At 42.4% G+C, this 16,060-nt stretch overlaps 1 protein-coding gene across 1 annotated transcript in view; it reads left to right on the top strand.

Annotated features, from left to right (window-relative positions):
- The window catches only part of LOC106561209 (hepatocyte growth factor), a 29,699-nt gene extending 17,780 nt beyond the window's left edge, over positions 1–11,919 (top strand). Inside the window, exons 10-18 of the mRNA XM_014124920.3 lie at positions 284–371; positions 6,170–6,306; positions 6,402–6,434; positions 6,541–6,637; positions 6,840–6,914; positions 7,004–7,153; positions 7,255–7,361; positions 7,487–7,629; positions 7,750–11,919. Coding sequence (XP_013980395.1) covers positions 284–371; positions 6,170–6,306; positions 6,402–6,434; positions 6,541–6,637; positions 6,840–6,914; positions 7,004–7,153; positions 7,255–7,361; positions 7,487–7,629; positions 7,750–7,929 — 1,010 coding nt within the window. The 3' untranslated portion in view covers positions 7,930–11,919. The remainder of the gene's footprint in view (positions 1–283; positions 372–6,169; positions 6,307–6,401; positions 6,435–6,540; positions 6,638–6,839; positions 6,915–7,003; positions 7,154–7,254; positions 7,362–7,486; positions 7,630–7,749) is intronic.
- The last annotated feature ends 4,141 nt before the right edge of the window (positions 11,920–16,060 follow it).

Below are 16,060 nucleotides of genomic sequence, written 5' to 3' on the forward strand. Positions count from 1 at the left end.
CTGTGTCCCATTGGATAGTAAGTGGATCTGGAATACAGATTCTTTAGGGTTGTGTTTTTCCCACACTCAGATGAGAATCTCAGAGTTGGGACAGTTTTGTGACTGGTGTTTTGTGGTCATGTTCTGGTATACTAGTCAGGACACCAGAGATTGTATAGTTTTAATACCATATTTCCCTGGGGTTGGTGTGGTCTGTAGCATTCTGACTTGTATTACAGTAACATAAATATGTTTTCATATTTTATTATCCTGGTATCATACTGTATGTGTGTGTGCGTTCCAGACTGCTACGAGGGCAATGGAGAGAGCTACAGAGGAGAGGTGTCAAGGACCAGGTCAGGTCTTCCCTGTTCCCTCTGGAGAGACCACAGGTAACAAAACCACATGCTACACATCTGCTTGTGTGTTGTGGGGTGGGGCATAGATGGGAGTAGGGCTGTGGTGGTCATGACATTTTGTAAGCTGGTGATTGTTGAGCAAATAACTGCCGGTCTCACGGTAATTGACCGTAAATTAACATAAACACGTTTAGCATAACCTGGCTTCCACGCATTGCCTACAAGCCACTGATGCAGATCTTTGGAAAATCAATATTTTCAAAAGTCTAATAAATCCGTTTAATATAGCCTACACCATCACAATAAATCCATTATTTATTTTGGATTTATTGTGAGAAACGTGATATGAAGAAAATGTAGTTTATTTCAGAAGAACAGGATAGTGCACTATGAGTTGTGCTTACGTTAGGCGCTAATGTAGCTATGCCATATGGCTGTAGGCTACACTAGTTCATTTAACAGACAAGATTTGCTTAGAATGCTGTGGTATTATTTTATAGTATGAAGAATACAATTGAACATGCCGAATGCTGTTCTGCCTGCGGCTATAGAACCCTGACCTGTTCACCAGACGTGCTACCTTGAACTGCTGTTTTCGACTCTTTCTCTACCGCACCTGCTGTCTCTAACTCTAAATGATCGGCTATGAAAAGCCAACTGACATTTACTCCTGAGGTGCTGACCTGTTGCACCCTCTACAACCACTGTGATTATTATTACACAGCCAGAAGAGGACTGGCCACCCCTCAGAGCCTGGTTCCTCTCTAGGTTTCTTCCTAGGTTCCAGCCTTTCTAGGGAGTTTTTTATAGCCACCGTGCTTCAACATCTGCATTGCTTGCTGTTTGGGGTCTTAGGCTGGGTTTCTGTATAGCACTTTGTGACATCGGCTGATATAAAAAGGGCTTTATAAATACATTTGATTCAATTTGATTGAATAAAATAGAAAGGATATTTTCTCAATGATAAAAAAACAGGTCCTCCTGTATGCTTAATTTAGAGTTATTTATGCAACTTTAGTTGTGATACAAACGTTGGGCTATATGTTTTGATTTGTAATACATAAAAAGTTGCATCAAAGGCATGCACTCTTTGTTTCTTGTGCAGGCTGTGCACAATTCATCAGTCTCTCATTCACAATTTGTCAAGCACTTGATAATATTCTCACAAGGCCTCGAATTTCCCGACAGCATCCCACATGTGTGGCTGTAATGCCCCCTAAAAAATGCTATGCCTTTTGCGGCCAAAGTGGCCGTTGTGCCTTTTGGGCTGAATATAATAATTATTATTCCCTTCTACCGGCTGCGTGCTCCGAAGCATCTCTCACATGGCTCTCTCAGATATCTCAATTCTTATTAGCCAATGCCCATCACCTGATTGGGTCCTTCTCACAGGCATCTGAGCTCCGAAGTAGGCTACAAGTGAAGACAGACACATCGGGCAACTGCCTTCTTATAGAATTCCGAAGCGCATATTGGAGATGTTAGAAGACCTGTCCACATTTACTTTTTATCAGCCAACAAGATGAGTTGGTCTAACAAACAGCAAAAGCTCTAGCTTATGTCAATCTACTGTCCCCCATAGTACATAACGTGACCTACTCTATTGGTCAACTTGTCCTTCTGTGCGAGAAATAAATATTCCAAACATAGTCTGGGACAGTTGTGGGATGCGATAGATCCCAAATTAATACAACCACTGCATAAAAAAAGTAAAAGCAATGAGGCTGATGCAACAGATCAGAATGTTTAGCTTAAAAAGTTAAACTATTAGGCTATTTGTTCACATTATAAGCCAGCAGTGCTCACACGGCAGTAGGCTATAAGTGCGAATGTTCCAAAATGCAATTAGCGGGAAAACACATTCTCCAAAGTGACCTCAAATGTGATTATGCATGTAATGCTTTATTATAAGCTCCATTTTTATGGTAAAAATTATCTTCCCCAAACTTGAAACTCACACGCCGACTATGAGCCAGTTAGACTCTACACCGGTTATAAAGTGGATTAATGTGCCTAATTTTAAGTAGATATTTGGCCACTTTAGTTGTGATACAAACCTTATCAAAACAAATGGGCCTATGGGCTAGGCTACATGAGGTGTGCGACTAACCTTTGAAAAAGTCGCAAAAAGAAGTAATGCGCTGTTTCTTGCATAACTGCACATGCTGTGCATCATTCACAAGTGATAATATATATTTCACAAGTGATAGGATAATATTGTCACCCATCAGACTATTCTTAATTTAATCTTGTCTTTACATACAGTACCAGTCAAACGTTTGGACACCTACTCATTCCAGGGTTTTTCTTTATTTTTGCTGTTTTCTACATGTAGAATAATAGTGAACACATCAACACTATGGAATAATGTAGTAACCAAAAAATAGTTAAACAAATTCTTCAAAGTAGCCACCCTTTGCCTTGATGACAGCTTTGCACACTCTTGGCATTCTCTCAACCAGCTTCATGAGGTAGTCACCTGGAATGCATTTCGATTAACAGGTGTGTCTCGTTAAAAGTTAATTTGTGGAATTTATTTCCTTCTTATTGCATTTGATCCAATCAGTTGTGTGAAAAGAAAGGGGTGGTATACAGAGGATATCCCTATTTGGTAAAAGACCAAGTTCATATTATGGCAAGAACAGCTCAAATAAGCACACAGAAACGACAGTCCATCATTATTTAAGACATGAAGGTCAGTCAATCTGGAACATTTCAAAAACGTTGAAAGCTTCTTCAAGTGCAGTCGCAAAAACCATCAAGCGCTATGATGTAACTGGCTCTCATGAGGACCGCCACAGGAAAGGAAGACGCAGAGTTATTTAGAGTTACCAGCCTCAGAAATCAGCAATCAACTGCACCTCAGATTGCAGCCCAAATAAATGCTTCACAGAGTTCAAGTAACAGACACATCTCAACATCAACTGTTCAGAGAAGACTGCGTGAATCAGGCCTTCATGGTCGAACTGCTGCAAAGAAACCAGTACTAAAGGACACCAATAAGAAGAAGAGACTTGTTTGGGACAAGAAACACAAGCAATGAACATTAGACCAGTGGAAATCTGTCCTTTGGTCTGATGACATACGGATGATCTCCGCATGTGTGGTTCCCACTGTGACGCATGGAGGAGGAGGTGTGATGGTGTGGTGGTGCTTTGTTGGTGACAGTGTCTGTGACTTATTTAGAATTCAAGGTAAACTTAACCAGCATGGCTACCACAGCATTCTGCAGCGATAGGCCATCCCATCTGGTGTCCGCTTAGTGGGACTATCATTTGTTTTTCAACAGAACAATGACCCAAAACACACCTCCAGACTGTGTAAGGGCTATTTGACTAAGAAGGAGAGTGATGGAGTGCTGCATCAGATGACCTGGGCTCCACTTTAACCCAATTGAGATAGTTTGGGATGAGTTGGAACGCAGGGAAGGAAAAGCAGCCAACAAGTGCTCAGCATACTACCGTTCAAAAGTTTTGGGTCTTACTACTTTTGCACACACTGTACATAGATGTTTCTATTGTGTTATTGACTGTACGTTTGCTTATCCCATGTGTAACTCTGTTTTTTTTGTCGCACTGCCTTGCTTTATCTTGGCCAGGTCGCAGTTGTAAATGAGAAACTTGTTCTCAACTGGCCTACCTGGTTAAATAATTTTTTTTTTTTTTTTAGAAGTGTCCTTGTTTTTAAAAGAAAAGCATTTTTTTTTTGTTCGTTAAAATAACATCAAATTGATCAGAAGTACAGTGTAGACATTGTTAATGTTGTAAATGACTATTGTAGCTGGAAACGGCAGATTTTTTATGCAATATCTACATAGGCCAATTATCAGCAACCATCACTCCTGTGTTCCAATGGCACGTTTTGTTAACTAATCCAAGTTTATCATTTTAAAAGGCTAATTGATCCTTAGAAAACCATTTTGCAATTATGTTTGCACAGCTGAAAACTGTTGTTCTCATTAAAGAAGCAATAAATCTGGCCTTCTTTAGACTAGTTGTGGGTTCGATTACAGGCTCAAAATGGCCAGAAACAAATAACTTTCTTCTGAAACTTGTAAGTCTATTCTTGTTCTGAGAAATGAAGGCTATTCCATGCGAGAAACGGAAGATATCGTACTACTCCCTTCACAGAACAGCGCAAACTGGCTCTAACCAGAATAGAAAGAGGAGCGGGAGGACAAGTACATTAGTGTCTAGTTTGAGAAACAGACGCCTCAACTGGCAGTTTCATTAAATAGTACCCGCAAAACACCAGTCTCAACGTCAACAGTGAAGAGGTGACTCCGGGATGCTGGCCTTCTAGGCAGAGTTCCTCTGTCCAGTGTCTGTGTTCTTTTACCCTTCTTAATCTTTTATTTTTATTGGCCAGTCTGAGATATGTATTTTTCTTTGCAACTCTGCCTAGAAGGCAAGCATCCCGGAGTCGGCTCTTCAACATTGCCATAATTTTGAATGGTAGTGTATGTGGGGACTCCTTCAAGACTTTTGGAGAAGCATTCCAGGTGAAGGTGGTTGAGAGGATGCCAAGGGTGTGCAAAGCTGTCATCAAGACAAAGGGTGGCTACTTTGAAGAATCTCAAATGTAAAATATATTTTTTGGTTACTACATGATTCCATATGTGTTATTTCATTGTTTTGATCCTTTCACTATTATTCTACAATGTAGAAAATAGTAAAAATAAAGAAAAACCCTTGAATGAGTTGGTGTGTCCCAACCTTTGACTGGTACTGTATACTAAATAATGTGTGAAATTAGTTTTGATTTAGAATGGACCATTATCATGCACCTGTCTCAGAACAGAGGCAGGGGGTAAAATACATGTCATCTATGCACTTAAATAGCGAATGGAGGACGCTTTTCCCATGGTTCATTTTCATGCCAGCCAGGTAGGCTATACTCCTGTTTTAAACTGAAGCAATGTGCTTAATATTAGGAAAGCTGAGAAATAAATATAGTAGGCCTAGCCTATAGAAAGCTGATGGAATCCTCCTCTTTATAATAGAGGCCATCAATTGCATAGCTATAGAAATGTTGCACAACATGAGCTAATGGGCCCTCATGAAGTGTTTGATTTGACTTTCGATCACATTTACATTGATGTCAGAGTGATTAGAGGGACAATATGGTGTGGAGTACCAGGCAGTTAGCAAGTTTGGAATTTGACTGCGGTCATGAATTATGACTGCCGGTGTGGCGGAAATACGGTCACCGTAACAGCCCTAAGATGGAGTTCTCTATTCAGAAACACATGGTTGAACCTAAGAGGTCATGGGGGAGTTAACCTGTAGCTGACATGTGGTCAAGTCATATTGGTCTAACAAAGAGTCAGAGCCTGGCTGTTCTCAAGGAGAGAAAAACTGGTCCATTACTCCACTGTAACGGATGGTTGAGTGGGTGTGTAATAAAGCATCTGGAGGACACGCTGCAGGCTTCCTCTGACCCTGAGCCTCTTTCCTTCTCGGAATACTTCAAAGCCAATCGGTTCCTCTGCTTGGCTCCCGCCCAGAGGTCAGAGGTCAGCAGTTATTGTTTATGTTAGAGAGACTCAGAGGGATCACTCTCTCAGCACACACGCACACGCACAATGTGCGTCGGTGATTGGTCCTCCTCTGAATTCCCCTATTATCATCCTGGAATGTCTGGGAAGGAATTCTGTTGGAGACGTTCCAAACATTACGATCGCTGCCCTGTGTCAGTGTAGGTGTGTGTGTGAGAGAAAGAGATGGGTAAAGAGAGAGGCCATATACAGCTGTGGCTCCTCTCATTATGATGGGCTGACAGTCTGTCTTTAACCGTCTCTCATACTCTCCTTTGCTTTTTTTTGTGTATAGTTGGGACAGAGATGCAGCGGTGCTGACTGTGGGACAGGAGGGGAGTTTCTGTAGGAACCCAGACAGAGACACACACGGCCCCTGGTGTTACACTAACAGCACTGCGATACCCTGGGACTACTGCAGCGTCAAACCATGTGAGTCATACACACACACACACCACTGCTGTAGTGGCATTGTCACTGTGTTGTCACTGAGACCTCTATCTTGTGTTTCATCCTCTGTCATACAGGTGAACCATCAGAGTACACCATTCCACAGCGAGGTCAGTCGCTCTACTCCGCCTTCTGGTTTTCATGTTTTCATCTTGTACTTCTCTCTGGGTATAAAATGGTTGTTTCAACATAGTTTCCTCTTTCTCAACTTGTCAGTGGAGGTGTCATGTTTCATCCATAAGACGACCAGGATAGTAGGAGGAGCTCCAGTCGCCATCACAGACGGAAGCTGGATGGTCAGCATACAGAAACGGTACACACACACACACACACACACACACACACACACACACACACACACACACACACACACACACATATATATATATGCCTGGCTTTGCTTCTCTGTGTTATCTACTGTAGGTATAAACTCTGCTCTAGTGGCAGATAGTGTTGGAGTTAGCAAAGGTCCATTCCCAGTGTGTAATATCATGTGTGGTGTGTTCCCTCCCCAGGTCCAGTCACTGGTGTGGAGGTTCTCTCATACGAGAGGAGTGGGTCCTCACTGACAGACAATGCTTCTCCTCATGGTAACTGCACCTCGCTCTCTCTTGCTCTTTACCTTTCTTCCTCTGCCTCTTTGTCTTTACTATGCTTATGTCCACCTGTCTCCACACAGTGTTCCAGACCTGAGTGAGTATCGTGTGTGGTTGGGTGTATCAGACCTTCGTGGCTTGGCTCCTAACAGCTCCTTCAGACAGGAAGTCTCCATCTCCCATGTGATCTGTGGTCCTGAGGGCTCCAACCTGGCCCTCATACGGCTGGCCCAGTGAGTGCCTGAACATAAATATACAAACACTCCTGGTCGTATATCATACGTTTTCTAGTCTTGTATTTTTCAATAACAACAAAAATATTTCTCTCACTCAGGCCTGCCCTCCCTGCAGACAGTGTCCACACCATTCAGCTGCCGGTGGCTGGGTGCTCCATTCCTGATGGCTCGATGTGTAGCATGCATGGCTGGGGCGAGACCAAAGGTACACACACATACCATCACATCCATCAAAATTATGTCATCTAGGAAAGGGACTGGTTACTCATTAGCTGTACTGATGTCTTGTTGTCATGACTATAATCTCCCCTCCTCTCACCTATCACTCAGGTACGGGTCATGAAGGTGTACTGAAGGTGGTCCATCTGCCCATGGTCAGTAATGAGAGGTGTAGAGAACAACACAGAGGGAACCTCCACATCACAGACACCAAGATTTGCGCTGGGGGGAGGAAGGACGAGGGGGTCTGTGAGGTAAGGAAGCTGGTGAACTGTGAATGAAATATGCACTGAAACACTTGGAACAGTTCTCTCTCATCAGGAGTTGACTGTATGTTTTTCCTAATGTATGCATTATGTCTCTCCCCCTGTCAGAGGGACTATGGCGGCCCCTTGGTGTGCCAGGAAGGAGAGAGCAGGGTCATAGTGGGGGTCAGTGTCCATGGCAGAGGCTGTGCCCGTGCCAATCGGCCTGGCATCTTCATCAACGTCCCCTTCTACACCCAGTGGATCCACAAGGTGTTCCGACACTACCCCGAACCTCAGATCAACTAGGCACGACCCTCAGATCAACTAGGCACGACCCTCAGATCAACTAAATATCAAAATAGAGATAAACCTTTATCCCATCATCAATCAGAGACTCACTTGACCCCCCCTTGATATAGATACACATTGTTGTCTCTACTCTTACCTGTGGCTCAGTCACGTAAGGACCAACTGAGTCCCTGTGCATTTGAAAGGGGGAAAACTCCAGCCATACAGAAAAATATCAAGCGCAACTCCAAACTTGATTCTGGAATTCAGACTCATGGGCTTCTATATGTCTTTGGAGTGGACCTGTGAAGTGGAATGTAATTGTGTTGATCAGACTGCTGGATCGATCCTTTAGATAATATAAATATGTAGTATTACAAACATGCTACTAAGGACAACAGAGGTGTGGATATGTGGTTGGCCAACCACCATGTCCTGAAGCTGGTAAGGTTTGGATGTTCAGGACACATATTGTACGCAATCAGTAAGAAGCTGTAGACAATGTGGTAATAGGGGAGAGTGGGGTAAATTGAGACACCCCTTGTTTCTAGGAAACCATATACAAAATGAATAATGTGACCACATTTTTAGGAAGAGGTCATTTCATGGAGTCAGAAGGAAGAAACCACCCCACAAAGTAAACTGAATGTATTGTGTTACAGGTTTTATGATGCTTGTATCTAAACCAAAGTAGATGTACATCAGTTGGGGTCTCTATAAGCTACAATATGAGGTCCTAAACCTAGCATGAAAGTGCATCCTTGTAGCTGTGTGGGCTAATATAATCAAAATGTTTGCCTTGGGGTAAGTTGAGCCAATGGCCACCATACCCCATACAAATGATGATTACATTTTGTCAATTTTATGCATATTACGCATAGTATTTTTGCAATGTGTCATGCATATAAACTCATGATAGTGCATTTGTATTATTACAGAGCAGACATCATCATGCCCCTTGTATACAAACGTAAAACAAGCAGGGGTCTAGCCGCCTTGAGTTTCTTGAGAGAGCAGCCAAGGAAGTGAGAGAAGGGAAGAAGTCAATTTGAGAAGCAGCAAAGGATGGAAAAAATAGTCCTTATGACACTGAAGAGGTACATTGGCTATGACAGAGTAGCGGAGGCACACAAGGTCTCATCTGATGACATGGAGTCTCAGCTTGCGGATCATATCAAGAATCTGGCAGACCAGTTTCATGGGCTTAGCCTTAAATGCAGAGAACTACCACAACTGGCACATACGAATTGGCACATTGAAGCAACATCTCTATCCCAGGCAACTGGTTAAGAAATGAAAGGGTCAGTGATATTGAACAGAGAGAGCTATGTCTGAATGAAGATATACACTATACCACACCCCCATTCCATTAATTAAACTTTGACCTACCAGCACTATCACCCACTATCACAGGTCACCATCCCCCACTATCACAGGTCACCATCCCCCACTATCACAGGTCACCATCCCCCACTATCACAGGTCACCATCCCCCACTCTCACAGGTCACCATCCCCCACTCTCACAGGTCACCATCCCCCACTCTCACAGGTCACCATCCCCCACTCTCACAGGTCACCATCCCCCACTCTCACAGGTCACCATCCCCACTTACCTCAAGGCGGCTCAACTGACCTTGTTCCTATGCTCAACTTACCACATACCCGGGGTAAGATGTGCCAAAATACCACTTTTTTTGGACAAGCTATGTTTTCAAAGCTGTTATTTTTCCAGGGATACACAACTACCTGAAATACACTACGGAAGTGTGCTCATCAAACATCTCATTCGAAAATCATGGGCATTAATATAGAGTTGTTACCCCTTTGCTGCTATAAAAGCCTACACTCTTCTGCGAAGGCGTTCCAACATCTAGTGGAAGGTTGCTGCTTGGACTTGCTTCGCCTCAGCCACAAGAGCATTAGTGAGGTTGGGCACTGATGTTGAGCGATTAGGCTTGGCTTGCAGTCGGCATTCCAATTCATCCCGAAGGTGTTCGATGGGGTTGAGGTCAGGGCACTGTGCAGGCGAGTCAAGTTCTTCCATACCGATCTCGACAAACCATTTCTGTATGGACCTAGCTTTGTGCACGGGGGCATTGTCATGCTGAAACAGGAAAGGGCCTTCCCCAAACTGTTGCCGAAAAGTTGGAAGCACAGAAGCTGTAGCATTAAGATTTCCCTTCACTGTAACTAAGGAGCCTAGCGCTAATCATGAAAAACAGCCCAAGACCATTATTTCTCCTCCACCAATCTTTACAGTTGGCACTCTGCATTCAAGCAGGTATTGTTCTCCTGGCATCCGCCGAACACAGATTTGTTCGTCGGACTGCCAGATGGTGAAGCGTGATTCATCACTACAGAGAACGCGATTCCACTGCTCCAGAGTTCAATGGCGGCAAGTTTTACACTACTCCAGCTGATGCTTGGCATTGCACATGATGATCTTAGGCTTGTGTGTGCCTACTCGGCCATGGAAACCCATTTCATGAAGCTCCCGACGAACAGTTATTGTGCTGACGTTGCTTCCAGAGGTAGTTTGGAACTCTGTAGTGAGTGTTGCAACCAAGGACAGATGATTTTTAAGTGTTACGAGCTTCATCACTCGGTGGTCCCGTTCTTTGAGCTTGTGTGGCTTACCACTTTGTGGCTGAGCCATTATTGCTCCTAGAATTTTGTACTTCACAATAACAGCACATACAGTTGACCGGGGCAGCTCTAGCAGAGCAGAAATGGGATGAACTGACTTGTTGGAAAGGTGGCATCCTACTGTATGATGGTGCCACATTGACAGTTACTGAGCTCTTCAGTAAGCCATTCTACTGCCAATGTTTGTTTATGGAGATTGCATGGCTATGTGATTGATTTTATACACCTGTCAGCAATGGGTGTGGCTGAAATAGCCAAATCCACTCATTTGAAGGGGTGTCCACATACTTTTGTGTATATATAGTGTATATGTAGATATCTTTGGTAGAAACAATACTATTTTTCCCTTGACATAGTGATGCTGAATGTAAAAAGAAATGGCTCAACCTACCCCAATCTCCCCTACACTTGATTCCTGAAGTTACTTGAATGTACTGAAAATCAAAAGGCAGTAGCTCTCCACTTCTGTAGTGTTCTTCTGTAGGGCACTGTCAAGGTCACTAAAGCACAACTCTGTACTTCTTATGGCCTTATGAGGGCATTATATACTGTACTATGCCAATAAGTGTCACAGTGTAAATAGTTTGCCGAGTGTGACTCTAACACTCGGAATGTGATACTGGTCTTATAGACCTGTGAGAGGATGGTGAAGTTGGCCTTTTAGGAATATGGAAAGATCAATCTGAAGCCATTGAATGTAAATATGTTTTATTTCTCTATATGTACAGTATTTTAAAGGTAAAAGGGAATGGATTGCAACTCCAAGCCTTACCAGTGTCCTCTTACCCTCTCCCCTCCTTTCTATTTCCACTTCTCTCCTCCCCGCCTCTCTTACTGCAGTAATGTATTCTGTTTGATAAACACACATAACTCCTTACCACAGGCCAGTATGACTGATTGTGTGTGTGTGTGAATTCTATTGGAGTGAGTTATATTCCCTCCCCTCCCACAGCCTCTGGCAGACATCCAGTAACTATCTACTCTGGAAATTAACTTTCACAGAATCTGTTACTGCAAACTGTTACCTAAATGGAGGTGTACTGTATTTTTTATGTTATCATTGTGGAAGTATTAGCCTCTATATCTATGACATGTTGGTCTGACTATTTCACCTGGGAATGTGAGGGGTCAGACAAGTAGGCCCATTTTATAGCTTTTCTTATATTTCATGCATTTGTATTTGAACATTTAGTGAAGTTGTATTCTGTGTGTGTGTGTGTGTGTGATGCTGCTATACAATGTTACATTATCTGTACCTGTATACTCTAGGCTACTGTACCTGTATACTCTAGGCTACTGTACATGTATTGTTTTTAATTTGAATACTCAATTTCAATACAGTACTATCATATACCTGTAACAGCCTACACCGTGCTCCTTTCTCAATGTATCTGTAAGTTAATCATTGAATACTATGTATTAGTGTTACAGTATATTACGGCATGGCACAATGAGTTTGTCTATTTAATAAGCATTAGGTGGTTGGGAGTGTAATCATAAGACCTAATTTCCATTTCAACCTTTCGGGGAGAATTTGTTGCATGGTGTTATAACAGTAGGGCCTAGGCTTCTACAGGTGTCTAACATTACATTTGCTTCAGAAAGCGTCCATAAAATGAACAGAAGGAAATTGTCTTTGACACGTGGGTCACATATCAAGCTCATTAAAAGCACCAATGCTGACATACATAGGACAAGACAATTAAAAAGGTAGGCACTAAGTGCAGCATTAGCATTTGTGTCTAAATGTACTGTTTAAAATTGTTATTGCAGAGCGAGGATTTGTTGTGGATTTTCATTTTGACTTTGTACTATACAAGCGGCCTGGCAGAAGCAATTTGTTTGCTGAGTAGGCACGTTTGTAGTTGGTTATGAAGCTGCTCTCTGAAGTGTATCTCATCAATAGACTACTCCCAGTCTGGAATTTATATCTTCCATGTTTCACCTCCATGGCGGACGAGCTGCAGACGCTGGTCAAACCCTCCTCAGTTGAATCCTAAATGATAGTATTGTTTCCAAGCTAGTTAGACTGAAGTGCTGTGAGAGGTATCACCTGTCTAGCTTATTCCAAGACCAGCAATTATCTTTGGAATCATGTTTTATGTTTTTTGTGGACCCCAGGAAGAATAGCTGCTGCATTCGCATCAGCTAGTGGAGATCCTAATAAAATGCGGGAACTCGGCTGCAGTGTCCACTAGGTGGTGATAGTGTACAGGCAATATGTGGAGGAAGAATAAGATTTAAACCATAAGTCTAAGCCCTTGCTAAATTGGAGGAGGGGGATCATTTTGCTATTTGATTTAGAATTTTAAGACCCCTTGAAATGAAAAAAAATTAACATTTTTATTTGTCCCTACTGCTATTAGTCCATACAAACGCATTGAATACATATTCACTACATGGAACAGCAGATAGTGCCCCAAAAAAGGTTTGTCATGAAGTGTATGTCCTATATCTGAGAGATGTAATCTCTTATTTTTGGAACTAAACAGTCTCCATGTATACTTCCATTCATTTTTTTCACCTGATCACGGGGGACCTTCAGACGAGTGTTGTGAAGCCTGTGGGTGTTCTAGAGCAAAACAACCGACATGTACACTACTGGTCAAAAGTTTTAGAACGCCTACTCATTCAAGGGTTTTTCTTCATTGTTACTATTTTCTAAATTGTAGAATAATAGTGAAGACCTCAAAACTATGAAATAACGGATATGGAATCATGTAGTAACCAAAACATTTTATATTTGAGATTCTTCAAATAGCCACCCTTTGCCTTGATGACAGCTTTGCACACTCTTGGCATTCTCTCAACCAGCTACATTAGGTAGTCACCTAGATTGCATTTCAATTAACAGATGAGCCTTCTTAAAAGTTAATTTGTGGAATTTCTTTCCTCAATGTGTTTGAGCCAATCAGTTGTGTCGTGACAAGGTAGGGAGGTATACAGAAGATAGCCCTATTTGGAAAAAAAACAAGTCCATATTATGGCAAGACAAGCTCATATAAGCAAAGAGATACGACAGTCCATCACTTTTAAGACATGAAGGTCAGTCAATATTGAAAGTGCAGTTGCAAAAATCATCAAGCGCTATGATGAAAGTGGCTCTAATGAGGACCGCCACAGGAATAGAAGTCCAGAAATTGCAGTCCAAATAAATGCTTCACAGAGTTCAAGTAACAGACACATCTCAACGTCCACTGTTCAGAGGAAACTGTGTGAATCAGGCCTTCATGGTCGAATTGCTGCAAAGAAACCACTAGTAAAGGACACCAATAATAAGAAGAGACTTGCTTGGGCCAAGAAACACGAGCAATGGACATTAGACCGGTGGAAATTTGTCCTTTGGTCTGGAGTCCAAATTGGAGAATTTTGGGTCGAACCACCTTGTCTTTGTGAGACGCGGTAAGGGTGAACGGATGATCTCCGCATGTGTAATTCCCACCTTAAAGCATGGAAGAGGAGGTGTGATGGTGTGGGGGTGCTTTGCTGGTGACACTGTGATTTATTTAGAATTCAAGTCACACTTAACCAGCATGGCTACCACAGCATTCTGCAGTGATGTGCCATCCCATCTAGTTTGCGCTTAACGCTTAATTTGTTTTTCAACAGGACAATGACCCAACACACCTGCAGACTGTGTAAGGGCTATTTGACCAAGAAGGAGAGTGGAGTGCTGCATCAGATGACCTGGCCTCCACAAATCAAATCAAATGTTATTGGTCACTTACACATGTTTAGCAGATGTTATTGCAGGTGTAGCGAAATGCTTGTGCTTCTAGTTCCGACAGTGCAGCAATATTTAACAAGTAATGTCTAACAATTTCAGAACAAATACCTAATACACACATCTAAGTAAAGGAATGGAATTAAGAATATATAAATATATGGATGAGCAATGTCAGAGCGTCATAGACTAAGATACAGTCGATAGTATAGAATACAGTACAGTATTTGCATACTGCATGAGATGAGTATTGCAAGATATGTAAACATTATTAAAGTGACTGGTGTTCCATTTATTAAAGTGGCCAATGATTTAAAGTACGTGTATGTAGGCAGCAGCCTCTCTGTGCTAGTGATGGCTATTTAACAGTCTGATGGCTTTGAGATAGAAGCTGTTTTTCAGTCTCTTGGTCCCACAATCCCCCCGACCTCAACCAAACAGAGATGGTTTGGGATGAGTCAGACCGCAGAGTGAAGCAAAAACAGCCAACAAGTGCTCAGCATATGTGGGAACTCCTTAAGACTGTTGGAAAATCATTCCAGGTGAAGCTGGTTGAGAGAATGCCAAGAGTGTGCAAAGCTGTCATCAAGGCAAAGGGTGGCTACTTGAATAATCTCAAATATAAAATATATTTTGATTTTTTCAACACTTTTTGGTTACTACATGATTCCATATGTGTTATTTCATAGTTTTGATGTCTTCACTATTATTCTACAATGTTGAAAATATTAACAATAAAGAAAAACCCTTGAATGAGTAGGTGTTCTAAAACTTTTGACCGGTAGTGTACGTGTTCATGAGAGTCCACAGAGGGGTCATCAGTGTGTATCCTAAACTATTCAGATGCTACAGACAGATGTTGGCAGATTGGCTGTACCGACTTCTGTCAAGTCCCAAGACGCTTGTGGGGATCGTAGAGCAAAACGGAGAACACCACCGTGTTTGTGAGAGTTTAATCTTCCCTTAGAATATCTTCTTTCCATATTTTGTAGTCCAAACCGTTCGGACGCTACAGACAATTTTGTGAGAAGAGGTTGCATGGTCTAACAAACACCGCTCTAGCTGTCACCTTTCACTGCAGATGCAGGGCTGTGTGTATGTCACAGCAGTGATGCTGTGCTAGAGCAGGGTTCTCCCTGACTGACGGTGTCTTTAATGTTGGCTGCTCTTATAGCCCTGCACCCACATCATTCCCCACATAAGCCACTATGCACCCAAACACACTTAAACAGAGGCATGCCTGAGAGACACTGAAACGCAAGGGATGGAGCTGGAAGGGAGAGAGAGGGAGAGGGGATTAAATGCTGAATCCATTGATGTAGCATTTAAGAAGTTACAGCCAGCAGAAAATACACAGAATTGACATTTTCTGTTGTGTGAGTTCTACATGCTACTGCTGACATGCACAACACACACACACACACACAGCCACCGGTGTCCCAGCAGACGTGTGGGGGCCGTACTCGCAAACATTTGCTTAGACCTGAGGTTTATACTTGTGGTTTAAAATAGCTAGCTGCTATCTTTTCTCATAGGCCAACCTGGCACAATAAGTAACCTGGCACTATGCTGAGGCCAACCAGCTGAGCACATGATTATATCCTGTAACAGCATAACGAATCAACCTACCAGATACCTTACATGATAGAGCCACCATCCAATTGCATTTGTTAAATTTTTTATTTATTTTTTATTACTTTTTACAATCGCTAGGACCCATTTCTCAATACTTAGGTAACTATTTTCAAAACTCTTCACACAGTGAACATAACAGCTG

Source organism: Salmo salar, chromosome 10, assembly GCF_965601325.2.
Source record: "Salmo salar chromosome 10, fSalSal1, whole genome shotgun sequence".
NCBI classification, from domain to species: Eukaryota; Metazoa; Chordata; class Actinopteri; order Salmoniformes; family Salmonidae; genus Salmo; species Salmo salar.